The 25,509-nt window shown below is 37.8% G+C and overlaps 1 protein-coding gene across 13 annotated transcripts in view; it reads right to left on the bottom strand.

Moving 5' to 3' along the window:
* The window catches only part of ARHGAP21 (Rho GTPase activating protein 21), a 135,033-nt gene that overhangs the window by 46,214 nt on the left and 63,310 nt on the right, over positions 1 to 25,509 (bottom strand). For all 13 annotated transcript variants that reach the window (XR_004177158.1, XR_004177159.1, XR_004177160.1 and 10 more), the window contains exons 5-6: positions 4,708 to 4,800; positions 3,119 to 3,197 (exon numbers count right to left, since the gene is read on the bottom strand). Coding sequence is in view for 10 of the 13 variants with exons in the window: in XM_031652703.1 (XP_031508563.1) it covers positions 3,119 to 3,197; positions 4,708 to 4,800 (172 nt within the window). In the remaining 3 variants the exon portion in view is untranslated. The remainder of the gene's footprint in view (positions 1 to 3,118; positions 3,198 to 4,707; positions 4,801 to 25,509) is intronic.

The following is a 25,509-nucleotide window of genomic DNA, read 5'->3' as shown; positions in this document are numbered from 1 at the left end:
AGTCTTCTTCATAACATGTTTCTAATTTAGAAATATAAAGTATGTTGCTTATATTAAATAGTCCCAAGACAAAACTCTTAACAATATCAGTATACAATTATTTATTGTTTTACTCAAGTCACAAAACAAATTATAGATTGTCATATATTCTGTTCATCAAGTTAAAATTCATTAACATCAAAGAACCCTCAAATTTAATATTTTAAATAATTTCTTTTTTTTTTTTTTTTTTGAGACTGAGTCTCGCTCTGTCACCCAGGCAGGAGTGCAGTGGTGCAATCTTGGCTCACTGCAACCTCTGCCTCCTGGGTTCAAGCAATTCTCATGCCTCAGCTTCCCGAGTAGCTGGGACTACAGGCACACGCCACCACACCCAGCTAATTTTTCTATTTTTTAGTAGAGAGGAGGGCTCACAACGTTGGCCAGGCTGGTCTCGAATTCCTTACCTCAAGGGACCTGCCCACTCTGGCCTCCCAAAGTGCTGGCATTACAGGCGTGAGCCACTGCACCCAGCCAACTAATATTAAACATCTTCATTGTGCAATATTCCCTCCTGGCCTCGGAAGTGAAGGAAATCGCTTTACCATCACAACGACTGAGATGACTCATTTTTAATAACTATATAACATTTCAACTATTTGCTTTCTTGCCTATGATTTACTTTTAGTGCCTTTGCAGGGATAGCTCAAAGTCTAATTTTATTTTGGTTCTGTAAATTTCCTGTTGAAAACGATAGAGAAATTTCCTTAGGTTTTGAAAGTTCAAAGGGGTAAACACAACTGAATCCTGTGATCTGGAGTTACGTACAGATATGGCAAAGGCACCGGGCGAAGTGGCTCACACTTGTAATCCCAGGCTGAGGTACGCAGATCACTTGAGGTCAGGAGTTCGAGACCAGCCTGGCCAACATGGTGAAACCTCGTCTCTACTAAAAATACAAAAATTAGCTGGGCATGGTGGCAGGTGCCTGTAATCCCTGCTACTCAGGAGGCTGAGGCAGAAGAACTGCTTGAACCTGGGAGGCGGACACTGCAGTCAGCCGAGATCGCGCCATTGCATTCCAGCCTGGGCAACAAGAATGAAACTCCCTCTCAAAAAAATAATAAAATAAAATAAAATAAAATAAAAAGTTATGGCAAAGGCAGTGCTACTATCTCCACCAAATGCTAACAGTATCAGATAGATTTTCCCCCAATACAGTCAAGAGATTAAGAAACAATCAAATAACAACAACAACAAAAAAACCAAAATAACCTACTGGTGTCTCTTCTTAACAGATTTGAATCATTATGTTTCGTTTCATAAATGCTCAGATTATGCTAAACCCATGAGAACCACAGGTTCAAATAAATTTAACTAGTAAAATATGTAGGTACTTTTATTTCAATATTTAGCATTGGTAGAAACTGATGTTTCGATAAACTCCTACACAAGGACACATCTGTTTGTTTTTGTTCTGAAACAGGGTCTCACTCTGTCACCCAGGCTAGAATGCAGTGGCTCTATCAAGGCTCACTTGATTGACCTCCTGGACTCAGGTGATCCTCCCACCTCAGCCTCCCAAGTAGCTGGGACAACAATCACACACCACCACGCCCAGCTAATTTTTTGTATTTTTTATAGAGACAGGGTTTCACCATGTTGCCCAGGCTGGTATCAAATTCCTGGGCTCAAGTGATCTGCCCACCTCAGATTCCCAAAGTTCTGGGATTACAGGCATGAGCCACTGCACGTAGCCTGCAGGGACACATGTTACATTAATACACTGCAGAATCTCTAGGGCTTTGTGCTGCATTACCCATTTGCTACCAACTGCAGAGAGAAGAAACACAACTTTTTTAATGGAAATAAAATTATGAAAAAATGTTTCTCTGATATTCAAATTGATTTTAGTGGTTGAAGTGTTATTACTCTGAAAGATGAACTGCACCAGGAATAGAAGAATTAATGTAGATTTTGAAGAAAACAATGATTAAGTTGGTTTTTAAAGAAGAGATATTAACAAATACACTAAAAATCTTTTAAGTTATGGGCTGACAAAACATATCGTTGTACTTGTGATGATCTAAATTATTTTGAGGAAAAAAATTTTGGCAAAATCTGTTATCCCTTGGAGAGGCTTTAAATTCATTATCAACATTAGAAGCAATATTCAAGAGTTGTTTTCTGTTAAAATCCCATTAAATATTAAAACATTAAAGAAAATACTCTGAGATCAATTAATCATGACCATGTCATTTAATTGTAAGAAATGGCAATGTATTAGGGCATTGGTGTAAATAATTTAGATTGTAGCATGAGCCACTCTAGATATGGTTAGGAGAGCTTGATAAAAATCTTCAGAAAATGAAGAACCGCACTTCAATTGCAGACAGGTGAGTTTGGCCAACAGAAAGCATTAGATAATCCAAAAGTTCCTATATTTGAATCTGAGAAGAACCTCTTACAACAGAGTGATGATCTGACTGGGCTCAGATCCATGGCCTAACCTTGACAGAAATTCAATATGGTAATAAATGGTTATTTGTAATTTGGAAAAATTTTCTGGTTGTGTGGGTGAAAGACAGTAGGACTAAATGATCTTCAAGGTCTCATAGACAGTCACTCTATAAATACGTATCTAACTTCAGAGCTCAAAATCCTATTATTCTGTAAAATGCAGGCAGACAAATGGATTAAAAGGGAATGTCTTGTTGTCTTGGTTACAAAAAATGAATTAATTTAGGAAGATTATTCAAAAGGATACTTAAAAGTAACATACCCCAGTAAGAGGTTTTAAAATAAATTATGTATGCATTTATTTATATATTATAAACAAATTATACATTTGTCACTTCAAATAAAAGGGGTAAACACAGTAAATCTAAAATGTGTGCCTCTCAGCCTCTATGGGATTTTAATCATAGATCTGATACATCTGTCAAGCCAAAGCCACCAACTAAGCTATCCTCAGACAGCTGGTCCTTGGCAACTCTCAAATGCATTATATCTGAGGGAAAGTTCCACATCTCCTTGTTACCACAGTTCCTTATAAGAAGAGAAGATTGTAGTAAATCTATGTGCTCTATTGATTCGTAAAACCCATCTTTGGCCAAAATTAATGTTTTAAGAGTCTTACCTGTTTTGAATTAAAGCAATTACTTGGGAATAGGTTTTGCCAATAACACTTTCTCCATTGACTTTTATAATTCGGTCACCTTCAAAGAGAAGTTAAAAAACACATGAGAAATCCTGCAGAAAGTCACTTTTGAACACTTTTGAAATATTTCTTGAATAATGTCGTTATTTTTAATGTGGTATATATTAAAATAAAAAAATACAGAATTGTGAGAAAATTATTAGTATAATTATATTACAAAATAATTATATGAATATCCTAGCTTATTACTTTTAAAGTATCTTATTAAAGTATCTTTTAAATACATTTAATATATCCAGCTTTTTGTGAAACTAGCCATGTTCTAAGTAAGAGTTGCAGTCATTACTGAATTGAGAAATTTCGAAAGGTCTAGTCACCAGGGGACCAGTGCTGTACTCCTTATGCTCCTATCCGTTGTTTCCTGAGTTGCAGAACTAATGATCTCTCCACTTACCCTGTCTTTTTTTTTTTTTTTTTGAGACAGAGTCTCACTCTTGTCGCCCAGGCTGGAGTGCAGTGGTGCAACCTCTGCCTCCCGGGTTCTTTCTACTCTGAGTAGAGTAGAAAGGAAAAGACAGAAACAAAGAACAGAGGACAGAAAGAACAGAGGAAAGAAGAAAATAGACAAAAATGCACTTTCTGTGTGCTTATCACAGCATATCTCCACTTCATCTTCCCAATCATGTGAGGCTTAAAATATAACAGATAATACATTCTAAAGAAATCCCATATGCACACTAATATTCATATTATACATATTAATGATATTTAAATCAGGCTTACTTTAAGTGTAATAAAAAAATAACTAAGGTGAGTAATACATTAACAGTACATCCTTACAAATCTTAGCAATGATGTCCACTACTTTCTAATATTTGTAGGTGAAAATATAGCATTTTATTTAAAAGGCAGTGAAATATAGTTTTTCAATAATTCCCATTTTAAATTGTTTGATGTTTAAAAAACAAAAGAAAGTAACTATTTTAGAGTGTGCACTAACATAAATGAAATCTCTACTTAGGTTTTATTAAAATCACAAATCACAAAACATTTTAGAACAAACAGCTACCACATCCAGCCAATTAGGCCACATATACTGACACCTTCAGATGAAGCCAGGCTTACATTGCATTGGAGACTTAAGCCACTCTTTGTGCTGCAAATTAATTAACTCAACTCTGGCAGATCAGGCACTTCCAGAACTTAAAAATCCAAGATCATTTCACATATATCATATAAATACCTTCATCATTTTGCTACTTTGTAATCCTTTGTCAAAATTCAATGCATGAAAAATATGTTCCTTAAAAGAGCCTCTAAGAGTCTATTATCTGTGTGGTAATTAAAAGTGCTCACAGTGTATCAATTTGTATTGTTATTTCTGTTCAAACCCATCCATATGGGCATCAAGAAACATAATTAGTTCTCAAAATTAGTAACAACAGATGTGAAGGAAAAGGAAAAAGCATACAGAAAGATGCAAAAGGAAAAAATATCGATCCTGAAATATGGAAGACATAAAGTGAAAAAGAAATTAAAAGGTATTGTTTAAAGAAGAGTATCAGCACCTGTACATAATCCAGCTTCAAAAGCAGGTCCTCCTTGTTTAACTTGTTTAACAAATATGGTATCCATTGGTTCCAAGCGGTTTCTTTGTTTTCCTGTTGCAGAGAAGCCCAAAGCATGATTTTACTTCACAATACCTTACTAAAATACCAAAATATAAAATAGTATTTGAGACAATTAAGCAAATATTTTTAAAGAAGTATTAAATATATATCCTGAATTTGGATGCTAAAATTATAATGCAAGAGTTTTCATTAATTCAAACATTTATTTTGCTTCTTCCATAACATAATGACAACCACAACACTGTAATGCTTTCCATTTACTTGCTACATTCCGTATGTCAGTTGCCACACTAAATACTGTACATACCTCAGAGCTAATTTCCATAGCAAGTAAGTGCTACTATTACCATTCATAAAAGAGGAAACTGAAGCTTAGAGGGATTAAATAAAGTCTCTAAGGTCACATAGCTAACAAGTGCCAAAGATGATTACACAGGCAGTACTCACTCTACTGCTTTTGTTTTTTGTTTTGTTTGGTTTTTTTTGAGATGGAGTCTCACTCTGTTGCCCAGGCTGGAGTGCAGTGGTGCAATCTTGGCTCACTGCAACCTCCACATCCCGGGTTCAAGTGATTCTCCTGCTTCAGCCTCCTGAGTAGCTGGGACTACAGGTGCATGCCACCATGCCCGGCTAATTTTTGTATGTTTTAGTAGAGATGGGGTTTCACCATATTGGCCAGGCTGGTCTCAAACTCCTGACCCTGTGATTCGCCTGCCTCGGCCTCCCAAAGTGCTGGGATTACAGGTGTGAGCCACTGCGCCTGGCCTCTACTGCTTTTTAATACTGCATTGTGCTAATAAGCTTTAAAATGCAACAATGAATAAGACATATTCCTTTCCCTTCAGGGAGTCTGGTAGGAGGAGAAAGACATACAAACAAATAACAGTGTAATATAAAAAACAATCAGAGACAAATACAAAATAGTCATGGCAATGAAGAGAGCATGATCAACCCCGTAAGTTGGAATTTCACAAGCTGTTTTCCATGGATCACTGGCATTAACATCTAAGGTGCTTGCTAAAAATGGATGTTTTGGAGTCTGACCAGAAATCTGCTTTGTCAACAAGTTTCCCAGGTGATCCTAATACACATTAAATTTTGAGAACAACTAGTTGTTTCAGTGAAATAGAAGTCAATGACAAATTCGCAGACGAGAGGACATTTAAGCTAAGTGATAAACAGCATAAGTATTGTGGGGGAAGAAGGAGGTACACGGTAGTTCTCAAAGTGTGGTCCCAGGACCAGCAGCATCAGTATCACCTGGGAATATGTCAGAAATGCAAATTTGTGGACCCCACCCTAGATCTCCTGAATCAGAAACTCTGAGGTGATTGCAATGCACACTTAAGTTTGAGAATCACTGAAGTAGAAGACACAGTCCTGACCCTTAAAGAAGAATGTAATAGAGAAAATAAGGCATATACATGTGTTGAGTAACATGATACTACCTGTTAAACAGCAATACTGAGCAAAAAATGATTGAGTGTCAAATATAAAGAGTTCATAATTATTGCCATATAAAACGGAATTGTTACCATAGTGTATGCACCAAGATGGCTCAAAAGAAGTTACTTAATAAAGGAATATCTATCACTAGCTCCCCTTAAATACTTAGCCATTTATTCTGAAAGATGCCCTCTAAAGCAATGAATGGCTAGATTTCAAAGGCAATGGGGCATAGCAGAAATTGTTTGTTTTAGAAGCCAGCAGACATCAGTCCAAATCCCTTCCTTTGCCACTTGAAATTTTCTGTGTGTGCTGCACTTCTTCTTCATAAAACTTACAACTCACTACCTAAAATTACATTTTTATTTGCTTACACGTTTGTTGTATATCTCTCTAACATAAAGAGCAGGAATTTTTGCAATGCTCACTAATATCCATAGCACAGAGCAGGCATTCAATAAATAATTATTCAACGAATTAATACATTTATTATTTAGTTTAAATTCACACAAGCCCTCAAGATGGGCATTATGATCCTAAAATTGCCATTTGAGTGAAGAGGAAAAAGAGACTCAGTAAGTTGCTAAGAGGCAGCGTAGGGATTTGAACCCAGGTCTGAATTCAAGTGTGGCAATTCCATGCTGCCTCAAAAGTAACTGAAAGTGATTCATTTCTCAAGCTCTACTGTATTCAAGTAGACAGTCCATCTGCAATTAATTTAAAAGGAAAAAAATACTTTCTTATCAATTCAAGTCACTTAAAATGCAAACGCTGAATTCCGATCAAGTTGGTGATCGGGTTACGTCACTCTGTGGTCAATCTAAAATTTACAATAGTTGGCATTAAAGAAAAAATATCTATATTCTTGGCTAGAGATCTAAAGGCTTAGTAAGTTTTGTTGCATCAAGTCACTGCTTTCATGGAAATATTTATATAATAAAAGAGAAGAGACATTTTTCCTATTAATGTCTTCTAGTCCACTGTGTCTCAAAGGTGATTATATCATACTTAAAAATACAAAATGTAAATGACCATTAATGAATTCTACAAAATAATAAAAAGTTGGTTGGGTAGCAATGCGGTGACTTCAGAAAATTCTGATAGAAAATTTCACTTACACAGAATAGAGGTGTTCCAAAATAATGTGGTGTTAATTCTATAAAAGAAATACTAATTTTGAAATAACTGCCATTGTAAAGTCAGACACACTTTGTCACTGACAAATCTTTCAGTACACTATGCCTGAAAACATATGAAGATGGAACAGATTAAAATAGAGTCCAATCCTATAGCAAGCACTGTTACATCTGCTGAGAGTTGCACTTTTAATTCTTCCTCACTTTTTTTTTTTTTGAGACAGAGTCTCACACTGTTGCCCAGGCTGGAGTGCGGTGGCATGATCTCGGCTCACTGTAACCTCCGCCTCCCAGGTTCAAGCGATTCTCCTGCCTCAGTCTCCCGAGTAGCTAGGATTACAGGTGCCCGCCACCATGCCTGGCTAATTTTTTTGTATTTTTAGTAGAGACGGGGTTTCACTATGTTGGCCAGGCTGGTCTTGATCTCCTGACCCTGTGATCTGCCCTCCTCGGCTTCCCAAAGTGCTGGGATTACAGGTGTGAGCCACCGTGCCCGGCCTCTTGCTCACTTTCCTTTCTGAACTTTCTCCAAAAATCTGACTTGTTACCTAGATACCATCCAATTCCTCCTAGAGAGAGAAAAACATTTCCCGTAAGTATCCCTTAAAGATAAGCAGATTTCACTAAGAAATGTACTTTTCTTCAATTTCTATACACCTTGGCTCTATGTCTTGAGTTAAACACTTGACTCATGAATCTTAAGAGTGTCTTCTTTTTAAGGTACGTGCTCTGCAATTTTGCCAGAACTGGAAATCAAAAGTATCACATTTAACACGTGTGTCATTCACAAGCTCTCTCAGGTCTATAGTTTTTATAAGTAAATTTCTAGATATGCAGAACTGAAAGCCTGATCCCAAACCGTGGTAATTCACCAGGAAAAATGACTCCTTACTTCGCTGTATGATTACTTAGCAGACCCAGATGGCTTCCCTGGCAATTCTTAGTAAAAGCATCTTTCAATTCCACATCTGTATTTTATAACTTCCCGATTTTTTGAGAACACATGGGACATGTTTCAAAGAACTGTTAAATACCTTATTCAAATATCATTTCCTAACCTTATCAAAAGACAGTATGTCTTTTTGGCACATACATGCAGTGAAATCTTCCTATATTTGCAGAAAAGAAGGTAAAAAGACAATTATCTTACATGGATGAGAATGGCTAAAGTAACCAGGTTCAGAAAAAGTACCATTTTATGTTATAATATATAATTAGTACTGACTTAAAAAGACATAAAAAGCACAGGTAAATTTACCTGAACTTGAACAGTACACTTGAAATCAGAAAGAATACACATACGTCTACAATGAAGTAAATGTGATCAGTTGGGGGAAAAATAACTTGAGTAAAAAAATTAATTATATATAGGTAGTAGCTGCCATCTAAATACTGAATGTTCAGGTGGATGTCATTCCTATTCTCTCTATTCATTAGAGTGCAACAGTTAAGACCATGGGCCCTATAACCATATTACATGGTTTAAAATCCCACCTCTGTCATTCATTTTCCAAGTGGGGTCATCAGATTGTGCAATATTTGATATATATTTAAACTAAAAAATAGTAGTAGTCTATCTGAAATTCAAGTTTAATTAGGCATTCTGTATTTCATATGGACAACCCCATATCCAAGTGATTTTAGATGATTTGTATGTGCCCCCAGTTTACTGATCTGAAAAGTGGGGATGATGATAATAATTATTCCTACCTCGCAAGGCTATTGTGAGGATTAAAAAAGATAATCCAGTAAAGCATTTATATAATATTTAGTGCACACAGGTATTTAAATTACTTATTATTATGACAGTCCTGATTATAAACTTTTCAGGTTTACAAACAGATCAGAGACGATCTTGGGTACACAGAGCCTGTCACATCACAAGTGAGCAATAAATACTGGTTGAAAGGACACCCATAAAACTCAACTGTCATATTACAGAGAAGTCAAGGAATATTGCCGGGGGAGGGAATGGGACGGGAAACATGAAAGAAAAGAAAGTGAAAAGGTAAGAAGAGATTATACTAAAAAAATTTCCAATAACTCTGACACAAACTTTAGACTTGTCTTCAAAGAGATTGTGTCTAAAACCGAAGTGCTACATCTGTAGGTCTGGGAGCTTTGTCAGTCAAAAAGGATGAGTTAAATTGCTGGTGACCTCCTTCTTTGGAGAATGCCTAAGACAAAAATCACTTGCAACATCTAAATTATTTGAAATTTTTAAATATTAAGTATACAAAAAAAGAAAAAAACAGACTAAAGCTAATAGATTACTTTTAAGGAGCAACAAAATTTGAACTATGCCAGTTACAAAAAGGACTCTATAATGAAGATCACAGAGAAACAGATCATGATAGTAAGAAAATCCTACAGTTCTGAGGACAAGAGAAACATATTTCTTAACAGACTGGAAAAATACGTAGTTTATACAAAGAAAAACTATCCTACATTTTAATCAAGAGCAAAGCAATAGAAAATAATGGCTCTTGTCTATGGCCAGACTACCTTAAATGTGCCCAATCTTATCTGATGTCAGAAGTTTAGCAGGACTGAGGCTGGTTAATACTTGGATGGGAGACTGCCTGGGAATACCAGGTGCCATAGGCTTTAAAAAATAATAAAATATAAAAGAAAGAAAGAAAATAATGGTTATCACTGAGATTGAGCTTTTGTTTCCTCTCTCTCAAAGTTCTCACACTTGGAGAATTTTTTTAGTCGAACCAAATCTCTGATTTTATGAGACTTATTTCAAAAAATGGTATTTTTTCCATTGGCTTCTTTATTGCCAAAGAAAAATGTCTATCTCTATACAACAAAAGGCCGTTGAAATAAGACTGTGCTCCAATCTGAAAGTTAGATAAGCCTGGGAAGAAGTATACCCTCCAGAAAGGTGGAAAGCTAAAGAAGTTTATCACATAATGGAATATGAAGGCACCAAGCATCAGTTATTTAAGGGAAATAAATAGCATACTGAAATTAATATCTATTTTTCAGATAAAAAAATAACTGAAACCCCAACACAGACTGAAATACATAGCAAAGTTATGTCTGAGTGACGAAAAGGGATCCTTATTTCTCTTTGATGGAGAACAGACTGCCACAGAAAAACACAGGATGTAGAAGAATTTATTGAGCAATAGGAACTGTGGATCTATTAAGGAAAAAAACAAAAATAAGGAGTAATATACACCAAATTCAGGCTAGTAATTACCTCTGGAGGAAGGGAATAGGAAAGGAGTGGCATAAAAGGGCCTTATTATATTTGCAGTCATTTATGTCTTCGGGAGAGAGAAAGGAGGAAAAGGAAAGGCTGTGAGGGGTGGAGGTGAAGCTGAAAGGTTAAGAGGACAAAGATGGGTGGCAAGCATTTAGAAGTAACATTTTTTCCTATATTTTGTTTGCCTAAAATATTTTATAACTATTATTTCTTAACGTTGACAACAGGCTTCTAACTTTTATTATGGGGATACGGTTTACTGGTATCACACAGTTATCTTAAGAGTCTAACAGAGACACAATGTCCAACATTAAAAATCCGTATGTATCATATGATAAATACATCCTACATAAGTCATTAAGCAGAATCCAATTTAAGAAGAAGACTGCTATGGCAGATTATTAGTCCTTTCTTAGTGTATTTGTTTGTTTTTTGGTAAGGAAAGAAGTACTAAGAAAGATGTGCCAACTTATTAAATCTAGGTGTTCCCCAAATTCTCACTCAAAATGCTCTCACTTGCAGAGTGATAGCTAGCACTTTGAACTTATATCTCCAAGTTTCCAATCTATAGATCCAGCAATTACCATGAGCTCCCAAGCCCAAATTCCAATAATCTCTGGATACTGTCAGTAGAATGTCACCTGTCAGGTCTCAATCACATTATATCTATTATTAGTAAAAACATACTATCTTTCTACTTAACCCGATCTTCAAGTAATAACAAACAGAACAAAATAAGAAAATCTGTTCAATATAAAAAAGCAAACCATGTTTTAACTGAATCATGCTAACCTTTCTTTCAACCCACACCTCTCTAGTTTTTAAAAGGTTTTGCTGGCCAGGCACGGTGGCTCACGCCTGTAATCCTAGCACTTTGGGAGGCAGAGGTGGGTGGATCACGAGGTCAGGAGTTCACGACCAGCCTGACCAAGATGGTGAAACCCTGTATCTACTAAAAATACAAAAAAATTAGCCAGACATTATGGCACATGCCTGTAATCCCAGCTACCTGGGAGGCTGAGGCAGATAATTGCTTAAACACGGGAGGTGGAGGTTGCAGTGAGCCAAGACTGCGCCACTGCACTCCTGTCTCAACAACAACAAAAAAAAGTTTTACTGTGGAAATGTCCAGCATACACAAAAGTAGAGAGGACAACAAAGCCCCATGAATGCAGCTTAAATAATTATTTAAAAATCTGTCAATCTTGTCTTGCTTCATTGAAACCTACCCACTTTAAAACATTTTAATGCAAATCCCAGATATCATGTCATTCATAGATACTTTAAATATATCCATATACACCACTAACAGATAAGAACTTTACATTTTCTTAAAGGCAAGACAACAAAATCTTTCAATAGTTCTTCACAGTATGCAGCTTCCTGCACTATGTGATTTCTACTGTAAGCTGACAAACAAACCCACTCTATATTCATCTTCCTAAATACCTACTTAACATTAATAAAAAGCAGTATGTCATGACAGAAATGATAGCCCCAAAGGCTATGAAATCAATTTAGAAAGGTTTCACATGTAAAAATCATAATAGAATCCTAAGTTAAGTGTCTTAACAAGTAGCCCATTCCCAATGCAACTGCTCTACCAATGTATTCAAGTTCATTGAGTTCATATATGCACGAGAATATACAGTACATGAAAATCTCCAGCACACAGAACAGTGCCTGGCACATAGTAGATGCTCAATAAATGTTTGCTGACTAATTAAAATTAGAGCCCTGGAAAATGCCAATAGTAAAAATTCCCAAAACCAACTTGGAAAGTTGTTTCAGGAACAAAGCAATTGTGCTACAACTAATCTGTACTATTTCCCTCAAATAGTGTAAGGAAAATGCTGCCACTCAATAGCAGTTTAAGTACAATACCACTAGATGTCAGGTGTGAATCAAAATTTTCTGGCATTATGAAGTATCTAGGCAAGAAAGCCTGTAGATGGGTGTTATTCATTCAACAAATATTTAACAAGCTCTTACAAATGTGCCAGGCATTGATTATCCTACAATGAACAAAGAATCCTGGCATCTGCCTTCTTAAGTATTTGAAGTTCAAGTAGCATTGGGTTTTTTCCCAACATTTCACACATTTCACAAACGATATTATATCTAGATTCATAACCCTATTATTTCTGTTATGCTAGAATTTAATTTCTCTGCAAACTCAGAAAAACTCGTTATGGTGCTCTAACCAATTACCTTTCTATCTGACTTTATCACTCTCAATCCTTCAACCAATTAAACTTGCTTGACTTTATCAAGACCTTCCATTCCCTTTAGTCTTCTCCATTCTTCTAAGCTATCAGTCTCCCTCCAGAAATTACTTTCATGCTCACTTTGGCAACACATATACTAACATTGGAACAGAGGTAACTTTCTTTCTTACTAAGATTACCCATGGATCAGTATTTCAACAAAATTCACCAGCACCCTCAACTTCCTTTCCCCTTAACCTTTCAAAGCATTTGATTTGCCAACTCTGACTATGGAGAATTCCAAAATACGCCTGCTCTGTTCTTCTTGGCCTGCTACTACAGCTGAGTAAGACTGCATAACCACCACTGATTTACAATTTCCCAGTTCAGCTAAGTTCTTGACACTGCTCAGAAAAGTCTCTTGCTTGCATTTTAATTCCTGCCCGCTCAAAGTTGCTGTTTCAAACTTCTAGTAACCTTCTTTTTTTAAATTTATTTTTATAGAGACAAGGTCTTGCTACGTTGACCAGGTTGATCTTGAACTGACTTCAAGTGATCCTCCTGCCTCGGCCTCCCACCCAAAGTGCTGGGATTACAGGCATGAGTCACCACAGCCGGCCATAATAACCCTCTTTAACTTGCTGTTCCATGCTGATTTCCTCACGCTAGTTCGATAACCTTGTCTCCCAGTTCACTCAGTTGCTATATCCTCAACTTTTTTTTCTTTGCCTGTCCTCATGTTCTTTGTCTTATTTCAGGTGGGATTTAGTCATCAGCCCTCTTCAGGACCTTGCCTCCATAATTATCTCTTCTCACATGTAAAACGTCATGTGAGAAAATCCCTGGTCTTCTCTCCAAATCTCATGGATATACAAAAGCTTCCCAAACTTAAAACAACAAAAGTTCTCTCCACCTTTCCATATAGCTATGTTCTGTATCCCATTGTTTTTCACACTTCTTAAAAATGTAGTGTATATATCACTTACCTTCAGTTACTTCTAATTCAGGGTTTCTCAGAAATTAACAAATATCTCCTGGGGGACAAAACTGACAATTACCCCACCCTGACCTTGTCAAGGTTTGCTGCTCTAATTTTTATGTTCCAGCCCACTCCTATTTGTCTTCCTCCTCCCTTCCGTCCACTGCACTGAAACTGTTCTCAGTAACTTTACCAAACTGCCATTTGTCAGGTCTAGTCCAGCTCTTTAGTCCAAATCCTAATGAATTCTCTATGACAAAGGATAAATTTTCCACTCCCCCTGCCCCACTTAAAATTATCACCTCCTAATAAGCAAATTACCAACTCCTCCTGGTTGTCCTCAGAGCTTTCCACCACTTATTCTCAAATTTCCTTTCTGATTCTTCTTTCTCTGACCATCTCTTACATTCCTGCCTTTATTCTACATGTCTTTATCCTCTCTGTGTATGGTTTCATGTATGCTTAAGAGTTAATAATAACATACAAAATGACTGTCAAATCTATTTTCAACCCCTAACCTCTCTCTTGAGAACTCCAGAAACAAATTTTCAGTTAGATACTGAACTCTCTACAGGCATCAGAAATGCAACTTATCCCAAACTAAACTCATTTCTCCAGAGGAAGGAGAGATATATTTCACTTCAATATCCTTCAATCCTTAATTTAATGACACCCTCATCTATCCAGTCACTCAAGTCAGAAAAGCATAATGCTCCAAAAGGCATCTTTAACTGGAGATGTACACTCCATCCTCAAATCCTTCCACCAAATCTGTGCAAATGTAACTTCTAAATGTCTCTAAATCTGTTCTGGAATGCCATTTTTCCCTCCTCCTGATAAACTCCTATTCATCTGTTAACAACCCAATGGACACCCCACCTGAGATCCCCTCGCCTGGTGGTTAAAACTCTGGCTTCAAGAAGTTCCGGCCAGGTGTGGTGGCTCACACCCGTAATCCCAGCACTTTGGGAGGCTGAGGTGGGTGGATCACCCGCAGTCAGAAGATAAAGACCAGCCTGGCCAACATGGTGAAACTCCATCTCTACTTAAAAAATACAAAAATTAGCAAGGTGTGGTGGTGAGTGCCTGTAGTCCCAGATACTAGGGAAGCTAAGGCAGGATAATCGCTTGAACCCAGAAGGTGTAGGCTCCAGTGAGCCAAGATCGTGCTGCTACACTCCAACTGAGCCATAGAGTGAGGCTCTGTCTCAGGGAATAAAAAGAAAAAAGTAGTTTCTAGTTTGGTGGAGGATATAAAATAATTACATAAGTGCAAAAATAAAGGTATATGCAGTTGTTGCAGGATCATGGCCCAAGGAATCAGAGTCTGTATTCTATATATATTCATTAGATATATACGTGCCAGGAACTGTTCTGGGCTTTAAGAAATAAAGTAAGAAAATAAAGTCTCTGCTCTACATTCCAACTGAGAGAGAAAAATGCTCAGGAAGAAATAAGTAATATGAGAAATGGTAATAACTGCTGTGAAGAACAATAAGCAGAGTGAGAAGGAAAGGAAGAGGGAAAGGCAGGGCTGTTTCTCTGAAGTGGTCAGAGAAGGCCTCTCTAACAGGTGACATGTGCACAGCTATCTGAAGGAAGTGAGGTTAGAGGCCATATCACTTCCTTCCCAGTAATTAGTTTAGTGAGTGGCTCACAGGACTGACTCAACAGATGTTTGCTAAGGCAATAAACAAACAAAAATTATATTTCTTGATTTAATGTATTTGGCATTTACATGTAAATATTTCTGTTCTGTTTTTATAGCAAAGATGAAAACCTATCTGTTAAACATCAAAACAGGAACTATAACTCTTATAATTAAATCTTTACTAAATGGATTTATGAATCAAGTACTTTCAATGCAGGCTAACTAGCTGGACAACCATCAGGAAGGAAAATGGGACTACCCAACAAGGGGGTGTCTATGATTAAGGTCTTAAGTTACAGAGCAGTTGAAAAAAAAGACAGCTCAACTTCTATGAAATCAACTTGGCCAGGTGTGGTGGCTCATACCTGTAATCCTAGCACTTTGGGAGGCAGAGCCAGGAGCCTAGGAATTCAAGACCAGCCTAGGCAACATGGCAAAACCCTGTCACTACAAAAAATAGAAAAATTAGTCAAGCACGGTGGTGCAAGCCTGTGGTCCCAGCTATTCCAGAGGCTGAGGTGGAGGTTGCAGTGAGCTGAGATTGTGCCACTGCACTCCAGCCTGGGAGACAGAATGAGACCCTGAATTTAAGGGGGAAAAAAAAATGGCTCGCCATGGTAGCTTAGTCCTGTAATCCTAGCACTTTGGGAGGCCAAGGTGGGAGGATCACTTGAGTCCAGGAGTTCAAGACCAGCCTGAGCAACATAGTGAGAACTTGTCTCTAAAAAACTTTAATAATAAAAAGAAACCAATATACAATGATTTGATCATTATACAATGTATACATGCATTAAAATATCACACTGTATCTCATAAATATGTACAATTATTTGTCAATTACAAATTTAAAAAATAATTAAAAAACAAAAAGCTCAAAATTACCTAATTACAGAGTTACCTCTAAAATAACATTTCTATAAAGAAGTTATTTCCAGAGGAGAAATTAACATCTTGGAGAACATTAATACTCTGCCATGTACTTTCTTCTTTTTCACCTGTATCGCCCTATCTGTTCAGGGTCTCCAATTAGTTCTCTGAAATCCTAAATTCCATGTGAAGTGTTTTAGAACCCTTAAAGAGATTTTTAAAATTTCATTTATTTTCTTGGCTGCCAAATTAACTTCATGCACTTTTTTTCAAACTCTTAAAATCTACTCCTAGAAATGTAATTTTCTGACAATGCTACTTTAATCCAATTGAATTTCTTGCATTTTAGATCACTATAAACAAGGTTTCCTGGGACTTGAAGTAAAAGATTTTTTTTTTTAACCCTTCATCTAACTTGACCACCTTACTTTACCAGTTTATTTTACAAAGAGGAAGTCCAAATTGTTATGTAAATCCAGGATTGCCATATTTTTGTTATCACTGTTCTAGCTTACACACATAGCAGCTATGTAAAACTGATTTCTAAATCAAAAGAGTGTCACTGGCACTCTGTGTTAGAGAGGTTGATGGGAAAAGATAAAAGAAAAGTAGGAGGGCAGTTGGAAATCTGCTTTTCTTCTTCAACAGCAGAGGTTAGACACTAACATACTAAATTTTGCAGCTTTGGGAACAGTCATTTTAGAAGCTTGTGCCAATTCAAGATGGTAGTCATCATTCAAAACACCCCAGTGCACCTCCCTTTATTCAACACATTTACTCAGCAAACATCTGAGCTCCTACTATATATAGGTGCCAGGTACTTACTAGGCACTGAAAACTCAGCAATAACAGACAATTTCTATTCTTAATGATCTTTGCTCTGAAAGTAATACATAAAAAAAATTCTTGTCCATAAAAATACTGAAAAGTCAAAGTATGTAAGAAAAGTTTACTTTGCTTTTTTTTTTTTCCAGAGTCTCACTCTGTTCCCCAGGCTGGAGGGCAGTGACATGATCTTGGCTCACTGCAACCTCTGCCTCTTGGGTTCAAGCGATTCTCCTGCCTCAGCCTCCCAAGTAGCTGGGATTACAGGCATGTGCCACCACACCCGGCTAATTTTTCTATTTTTAGTAGAGACGAGGGTTTCACAGTGTTGGCCAGACTGGTCTCAACTCCTGACCTCATGTGATCCACCCACCTCGGCCTCCCAAAGTGCTAGGATTACAGGCATGAGCCACCATGCCCAGCCTGCATATTCTAATACCCAGCCTTTGCCTCTCATTTCTCTATTTGCCTTCATAGGTTTGTGCTGCTGCCACCACCTCCCTAGAAGAGGTACGTCAGGAGGAAGAAATTCCCTACTCGTTTACCACATAGCATGAACGATCACTCAGATTGTCTCCAAAATATGAGCAGGAATTTTCCGGTAGAGAATTAGGGGAAAGGTCCATCTATAGCTTTTAAAAATTGTGAAACATCAATCTACTCCATTTATCCCTTCAAACATCTGAAAGCAGCTATCACTTTCTCTCTAAGCAATTCTCTTTCAAGCAAAGTTTCAAGTTTTCTCCATCTTCTTTTTAAAAATACATATCCTAGGTCAGCCAGGTGCAGTGGCTCACGCCTGTAATCCCAGCACTTTGGGAGGCCGAGGTAGGTGGATCACCTTGAGGTCAGGAGTTTGAGACAGCTCGGCCAACATGGTGAAACCCTGTCTCTACTAAAAATACAAAAATTAGCCGGGTGTGGTGGCAGGTGCCTGTAATCCCAGCTACCTGGGAAGCTGAGACAGGAGAATTGCTTGAACCCGGAGGTGGAGGGTGCAGTGAGCCGAGATTGCACCATTGCACTCCAGCCTGTGCAACAAGAGCGAAACTCTGTCTCAAAAAAAAAAAAAAAAAAATTCATCATAGGGTCAAAATGTATATATATTCTTACCATCACAGCCCCTTTATATCTGAGGCTCCCAAGTGTTTTAATCATGTCCTAGTTAGTCAGAAGACAACCCTGGAGACCTCCTTTCCCATATATTCCCACCTGTCCACTAGAGAAGAACAAATAAATATTTTGAAATTAACTTGTTACTAGCAACATATAGAATCACTTATTACCTTTGTGTGTGTTTATGTATGCATACGTGTATGTGTCCATATATGAATGTAAGTGAGTTTATACATTTTACATTAGGAAATATTACCCATAATAGCAAACTACAAATAACTTGGTAATTTTATTATAACTACTTCTTAATAGGACAAATACATGGGCAGCAAATTATCTAATGACTTATCAATGTACTAGCTAATTGGGCTAATATAGAGAGATGGGTAATTTATATCTGAACCATAGTATATATACATGTAAAGCCTAGCTGTTAGAAAATTACATCCCAAAATACTATTGATAACAGTGAAACAATACATGCCCAGGACACTGAACATGAGCATCCATTTTAAGGACTTTTCTACCCAGCAAATAGAAGAAAAAGCCCCAAGTCCAGTTAGGAAGCTATCTGGAGACTCACCCACACTTAAGAGGAAGGGTAACTACAAATAATTCCCCACCAACCCAGAGGCTACTTTGGGGCTACGAAGTAGGAAAAAGAAAAAAAAGGAAGGGAAAAGATAGCTCTAAGAAGTGGCCATGGGCTAAACTGCACATGGACATGGATTTGTAGGCTAACTCAGGTAACAGCCTGTTCCTTGTCAAAAGCAAACACCAATCAACTTGGAGAAGAGATTTTTCATCTTAGATCTCAAAGAATCCCCAAGTAATAATTTTTGAAGGTCAAGAAACACAAAGCAGTTTAAAAAAAAAAAAAAAACACACACCATGGAAAACAACAATATTCTAAGCTAAAGCTACCAGAGAAAACAAACGAGAAACAGACTCACAAAGACTTCTGATAAAGGAATCACCAGGCACAGATTATAAAAAAATTCCGCTCACCATGTCTGAAGAAATAAAAAGATAAACCTAAAAGTGATCCAGGTGAAGAAACTATAAGAAGTGATCAAGCATATTTGCTGTAATACCCTAAAAAACTTCTCATAATCAAACTTTAAAACTTAACTAAAAAGAAATTTACTGAACATATATTGGAAGAAATTATCCAGAATGCAGACCAGAAAGACAAAAAAGAAGAAAAAGAGAAACTAGAGAATTTAGTAGCCATGGGAGATGGAGGCCAGGCGCAGTGGCTCATGCCTATAATCCCAACTACTCAGGAGGCTGAGGCTCTGAGTAGTGCCTAAGTGGGGACTGCCTGAGGCCAGGAGTTCAAGATCAGCATGGGAAACACAGTGAGACCACATCTCTTTAAAAAAAAACAAAAGCAAAAAAAAACGCAACATGTAGATAGGAAGGAGATAGTGGAGTTAAAATGTTCTAAGGTCCTTATATTGTATAAGAGTAGAACAGAATTAAGTAGCATTAGACTTTGATGAGTTTGCATATTGTTTCTAGGGTAACCACTAAAAGAAGGGTAATAATGTTATTTAGCCTTTCAAGTAGAAAGTATAAAAGAGAAATTATTTTTTAATCTCAGAAAAGAGAAAAATGTAAGAATGAACCAAGAGGAAGTTCAAAATAAAGGTGAAGATTAAACAATAAATACATAATTAATTACATTAAATAAATAGGTGAAAATTTCTAAATCTACCTACGGTGAACTAGCTGGTTACAGAATCAACTCTTGCACCCATGAACAACAGCCAGAAAAGCTAGATGATGTATAATCACTATTGTGTGAAGGCACCAGAAAGCTACCAAGGCAGAGATGGCCTAATGGAACAAGCTTCCAAATACATGGAAATCCAGAGAGGTGAGTCCAGTGCTTTGTACAACTGTTCACCTTGAGGCATTTCCTGTTTCCAAAGTAATGGCTGAGAGACTGACCAGCTACACAGAGCTTCCATCAATCTCAAAAGGCTGAGGAGACAAAAAAAAAAAGGAACTTCAGGGCCAGCCAAGGAAAAGAGCTCTAGAAAACACCATGTTTTCGGATGGGGTCCCCAAAAGAATACAACTTGTGAGCAGGGGTGAAAAGAAAAAGCCCAACCATGTCAAGCATGGACGTGTGCTGTTCCGCCTTCCTTCTGAAGAACCTGCCGCAGGGAAGACTGTGACTGACAGCCCCAGCTGCCGCCCTTTGGATCCATCACCATGTTCATGCAGAGGCCACATTTCCCCATTTCTGCCCAAAGCAGGATTCTTCTAAAAGACAAGTGTTTGCCTGGGGACTCTTCACTGGCCTAGCAGAGGAGTTCTTAGATCTGTGCTGCAGTCTGGGGCCCTTCCTTCCAATTCTTTCCTTTCCTCTCTTCTTTCACAGAGGTCAGGCCTGTCTCATGGTCTGAAGTTTTCTCCTGTACTCTCTTGCTTTCTTCTTTATCCTTTATAGGCATGGCCCCCAATAAGTCTTCTGCATATCTCATCCTGATTTAGTATCTGCTTCCATCTTGATGTCTGCTACTAAATATCAATTATCAGACCAAGGCCCGCCTTTAGGTGAAGGCAATCCTTGAGCAGAGATGCAAAAATTCTAAATGAAACAGAAAACCAAATCTGGTGATACATAAAAAGCGTCACACATTGTGAACAAGTTTGGTTTAGTCCAGTAATGCAGGGCTGGTTTCACATTTGAAAACTGTATGAACATGATCTACTACATTAAGTGATTAAGGAAGAAAAATCAAAGGATTCATGAGAGAGATATACCACATTCATGGATCAAAACATTCAATATTTCAAATATTCCAGTATTATAAACAATATAAAATCAATCAAAATTCCAACAGAATTTTTTCTTGTGGGTATAGAAACTGAAAATTCAATTCTAAGAAGACTTATTCTACCCAACAGCAACACTTATTATAAAGCCATATTAATTAAGATAGTGTCATCTTGGTGCAAAGAAAGTGATCAATGGAATAGAACAAAGTTTGGCAAACTTTTTCTGTAAAGAACCAGACAGTAAATATTTTAGGCTTTCTGGGACACATACAATCTCCGTCGCATATTCTTCTTTTTTTAACAACCCTATAAAAATACAGATCTATTCTTAGCTTGGAAGCTGTACAAAAATGAGCCATGGGTCAATCCCTGGAATAGAAGCAAGTCTAGAAACAGACCTACACACATACACTTTATGATCAAGGTGGTATTACAGAGCTCGAGAGAAAGTATGGACTTTCCACAAAATAGTGTGGGATCAAATCAATATCTACATAGGAAAAAAATTCACCTTGACCTCACACCATATGCAAAAATAATCAATTTTAGGTGAATTGTAGGCTTAATTGTCAATAACACATCTTGAAGATAACACAGGAGGATATCTTCATGACCATGGAGTAGAAAAAAATTCTTAAATAGAACTCATGAACTATTAACCACAAAAGACTGATAATTCACATGACATTAAAATTAGAAACTTCCCTTTATAAAAATTACTAATAAGAAACTGAAAGGCAAGTCACAGGTTGAATTACCTGCCAATTGTATATCACTAACAAAGTCCTCATCCACAATATTTAAAGAATGCCTACAAGTTAATAATAAAAAAGAACTGACAGGTAAAATCCAAATAAAAGGTAATCAACCTCATTAGTCTTCAGGAAATCTAAATTAAAGCCATAGTCCACACCACTGTACATCCACTAGAATGACTAAAATTACAAAGACTGACAATAGCAAGTGTCAGTGAGGATCCAGAGCAAGTGGAACTCTCATACACTGTTGCTGAGTGTGTAAATGGGTACAGTCCCCTCAGAAAACTGTTTAGCAGCATCTACTAAATGTAACCATATGCATACCCATGACCCAGCAATGCCTACCTATACATACCCTCTAGAAATGAGTACATGTGTGTACAAAAGTACACATACGAGAATACTCATAGCTGCATTGTTTGAAGTAGCTAAACACTGAAAAAAATTCAATGTCAATTAACAGTAGATTGGATAAGTTGTACATATTTTTTTAAAAATCAGCTTTATTGAAGTATAACATACACAAGATAAAAAATACCCATTTTAAGTGCAGGGTTCAATAAGTTTAGACAACTGCAAACACCCATGTAACCACTACCATAACCATAATATGGAACATTTCTATTATGCTAACAAGTTCCCTGGTACCCTTTACCAGTCAATTCAGGCAATCACAGAACTGTTTAGAAGAGGATTTTGTTTTGTTTTGTTTAAGAGACAAGGTGTTGGCCGGGCGTGGTGGCTCACGCCTGTAATCTCAGCACTCTGGGGGGCCAAGGCAGGCAGATCACGAGGTCAGGAGATCAAGGCCATCCTGGCTAACACAGTGAAACCCCGTCTCTACTAAAAATACAAAAAATTAGCCGGGCGTGGTGGGGAGCACCTGTAGTCCTAGCTACTTGGGAGGCTGAGGCAGGAGAATGGTGTGAACCCGGGAGGCGGAGCTTGCACTGAGCCAAGATCATGCCACTGTACTCCAGCCTGGGTGACAAAGCTAGACTGCCTCAAAATACAAAATGTTTAAAAAAGAGACAAGGTCTCGCTATTTGCTATGCTGCCCAAGATGGCCTTGAATTCCTGGGTTTAAGCAATCTCTCCATTCTCAGCCTTCCCAGTAACTAGGCCTACAGGTGCAAAACCACCATGCCAACTCACAAACCTGTTTAGATTAGTCTTTCCTAGGATTTTATATAAATGGAACCAGGTACTACTCTTTTTTTTTTTTTATTTTTTTATTTTTTATTTTTATTTATTTATTTTTTTACATAAGAAAGTGGCAGTCTTTTATTGCAAATATGCATACACTCTCGGACGAGGTTCTCTGGTCCTCAGGTGTGGGGGGCCAGGGAAGTCGCGCCGGCGCTCTCGGGTGATGTTCTCCGGTCCACAAATGCGGGGGCCGAAGAAGTCACGCTGGCTCCAGGTACTACTCTTTTGTGCTTGGTTTCTTCCACTCATCAAAATGTTTTTAACAACAAGAACATGAGCAAAATAATAAAAAGTAAATTATATTTTATCAAAATTAAAAACTTTTGTGCAGCAAAGTACATTAAGAAAGTGAAAAGAAAGGTGAAAAGATGACCTACATAATGGAGGAAAATACATGCGAATCATATATCTGATAAGGACCTGGTAACCAGAATATATAAAGAATACTTATAGCTCAACAACAAAAAGACAACCCCATTTAAATATGGGCAATGGATTTGAACAGACATTTCTCCACATAAGATACACAAATGGTGACAAGCACACAAAAAGATGCTCAAAATCATTAGGCATTAAGGAAATACGAATCAAAACCACAATGAGATACCACTTCACACCCACTGGGTTGGCTATAATACAAAAAATGGAAAGTAACACATGTTGGTGAGGATGTACAGAAATTAGGACCCTCATTCATGGCTGGTGGAGACATAGAAATGGTGTAGCCACTATGGAAAATGGTTTGGCAGTTCCTCAAAATATGAAACATAGGATTACCATGTGACCCAGCAACTCTACTCCTAGGTATAATCCCCAAAAATTGAAAACAAGAATTCAGACAAACACTTGTACATGCATGTTCATATCAGCACTATTGTCCAAAGAAGATATACAAACGGATCTTTTATTATTATCTACCTTTCAAGGGAACAGAATCCTTTTTTTTTTTTTTTTTTTTTTTTTTTTTTGAGACGGAGTCTCGCGCTGTGTCACCCAGGCTGGAGTGCAGTGGCGCGATCTCGGCTCACTGCAAGCTCCGCCTCCCAGGTTCAGGCCATTCTCCTGCCTCAGCCTCCGAGTAGCTGGGACTACAGGCGCCCGCCACCACGCCCGGCTAGTTTTTTGTATTTTTAGTATAGACGGGGTTTCACCATGTTAGCCAGGATGGTCTCGATCTCCTGACCTCGTGATCCGCCCGCCTCGGCCTCCCAAAGTGCTGGGATTACAGGCTTGAGCCACCGCGCCCGGCCTATTTTTTTTTTTGAGATGGAATTTCACTCTTGTTGCCCAGGCTGGAGTACGATGGCATGCTTGGCTCACTGCAACCTCCACCTCCCGGGTTCAAGCAATTCTCCTGCCTCAGCCTCCTGAGTAGCTGGGATTATAGGCATGTGCCATCACACCTGGCTAATTTTGTATTTTCAGTAGAGATGGGGTTTCTCCATGTTAGTCAGGCTGGTCTCAAACTCCCAACCGCAGGTGATCTGCCACCTCGGCCTCCCAAAGTGCTGGGATTACAGGCATGAGCCACCGTGCCCGGCCCAGAATACTCGTTCTTACACATTTTCAAGAATGAATAATGCGAGAGTAAAGAACTTTCTTTTTTTGTGTTGTAGATACAGAGATCCTGCTATGTTGCCCAGGCTGTTCTCAACCTCCTGGCCTTGGCCTCCCAAAGTGCTGGGATTACAGGCCTGAGCCACTATACCCAGCCAAGAGTAAAGAACTTTATTGAGAAGCTGTGGTAGAAACTTAGAGACTTCCTGAGTTGTAGTCCAGCTCTGCCACCTGCTAGTAACTTAAACACTCTGCATTTTAGTTTCATCATCTGAAATATGGCGGTGATAATAATATCCACCTTAGAAAGCTGTTGAGAGGGTTAAATGAGTTAATCCATGCAAAGTCTTGGATTGCAGCAAGTACGCTGTTAAATTAGCCTCCACCACCACTACCATCATCATTATTGTTATCATCATCATCATTATTCTTCCTACTTCCTAAAATATCCTCAAGAATATTTAAGACATCTGTGATTGTTCTAATGACTAGCATTAAAAGTTCATAAAAAACATACCTAATTAGTATGTTTACCTAACTGCCAGAAAAACTTAGTTTAAATGGCCAATATAGTTAAAAATGACTCTGGGAGGCAGTGGGGCACACCTATAGTCCCAGCTACTTAGGAAGCTGAGGCAGGAAGATGGCTTGAGCTCATAAATTTGAGGCTGCAGCGAGCTATCATCATGCCACTACACTCCAGCCTGGGCACAGAGCAACACCCTCTTACTCGTTTTAAAAAAAAAAAAAAAAAAAAAGATGCTAAAGGGTTCAGTGAATGCTCCTTCCCAAAGCCTTCAGAAGAGATCCATGTAATGCTGCTCCACATTTTGAAAGCAATTCTAAACATGCTTCTGATACCCCACCCAAAGCCTTAGATCATGGACCATGCTTGAAAAGTCTCCCATCAGTACAGGATACCTTTACCAAATGAGGTTTTGCCAAGGTTATTGCTGAATATCAATCCAACACTGGTGG

Source organism: Papio anubis, chromosome 11 (genome assembly GCF_008728515.1).
Source record: "Papio anubis isolate 15944 chromosome 11, Panubis1.0, whole genome shotgun sequence".
Taxonomy (NCBI): domain Eukaryota; kingdom Metazoa; phylum Chordata; class Mammalia; order Primates; family Cercopithecidae; genus Papio; species Papio anubis.
Note: the sequence above shows the minus strand (reverse complement) of the source record. Positions and strands in the feature narration are given on the sequence as shown.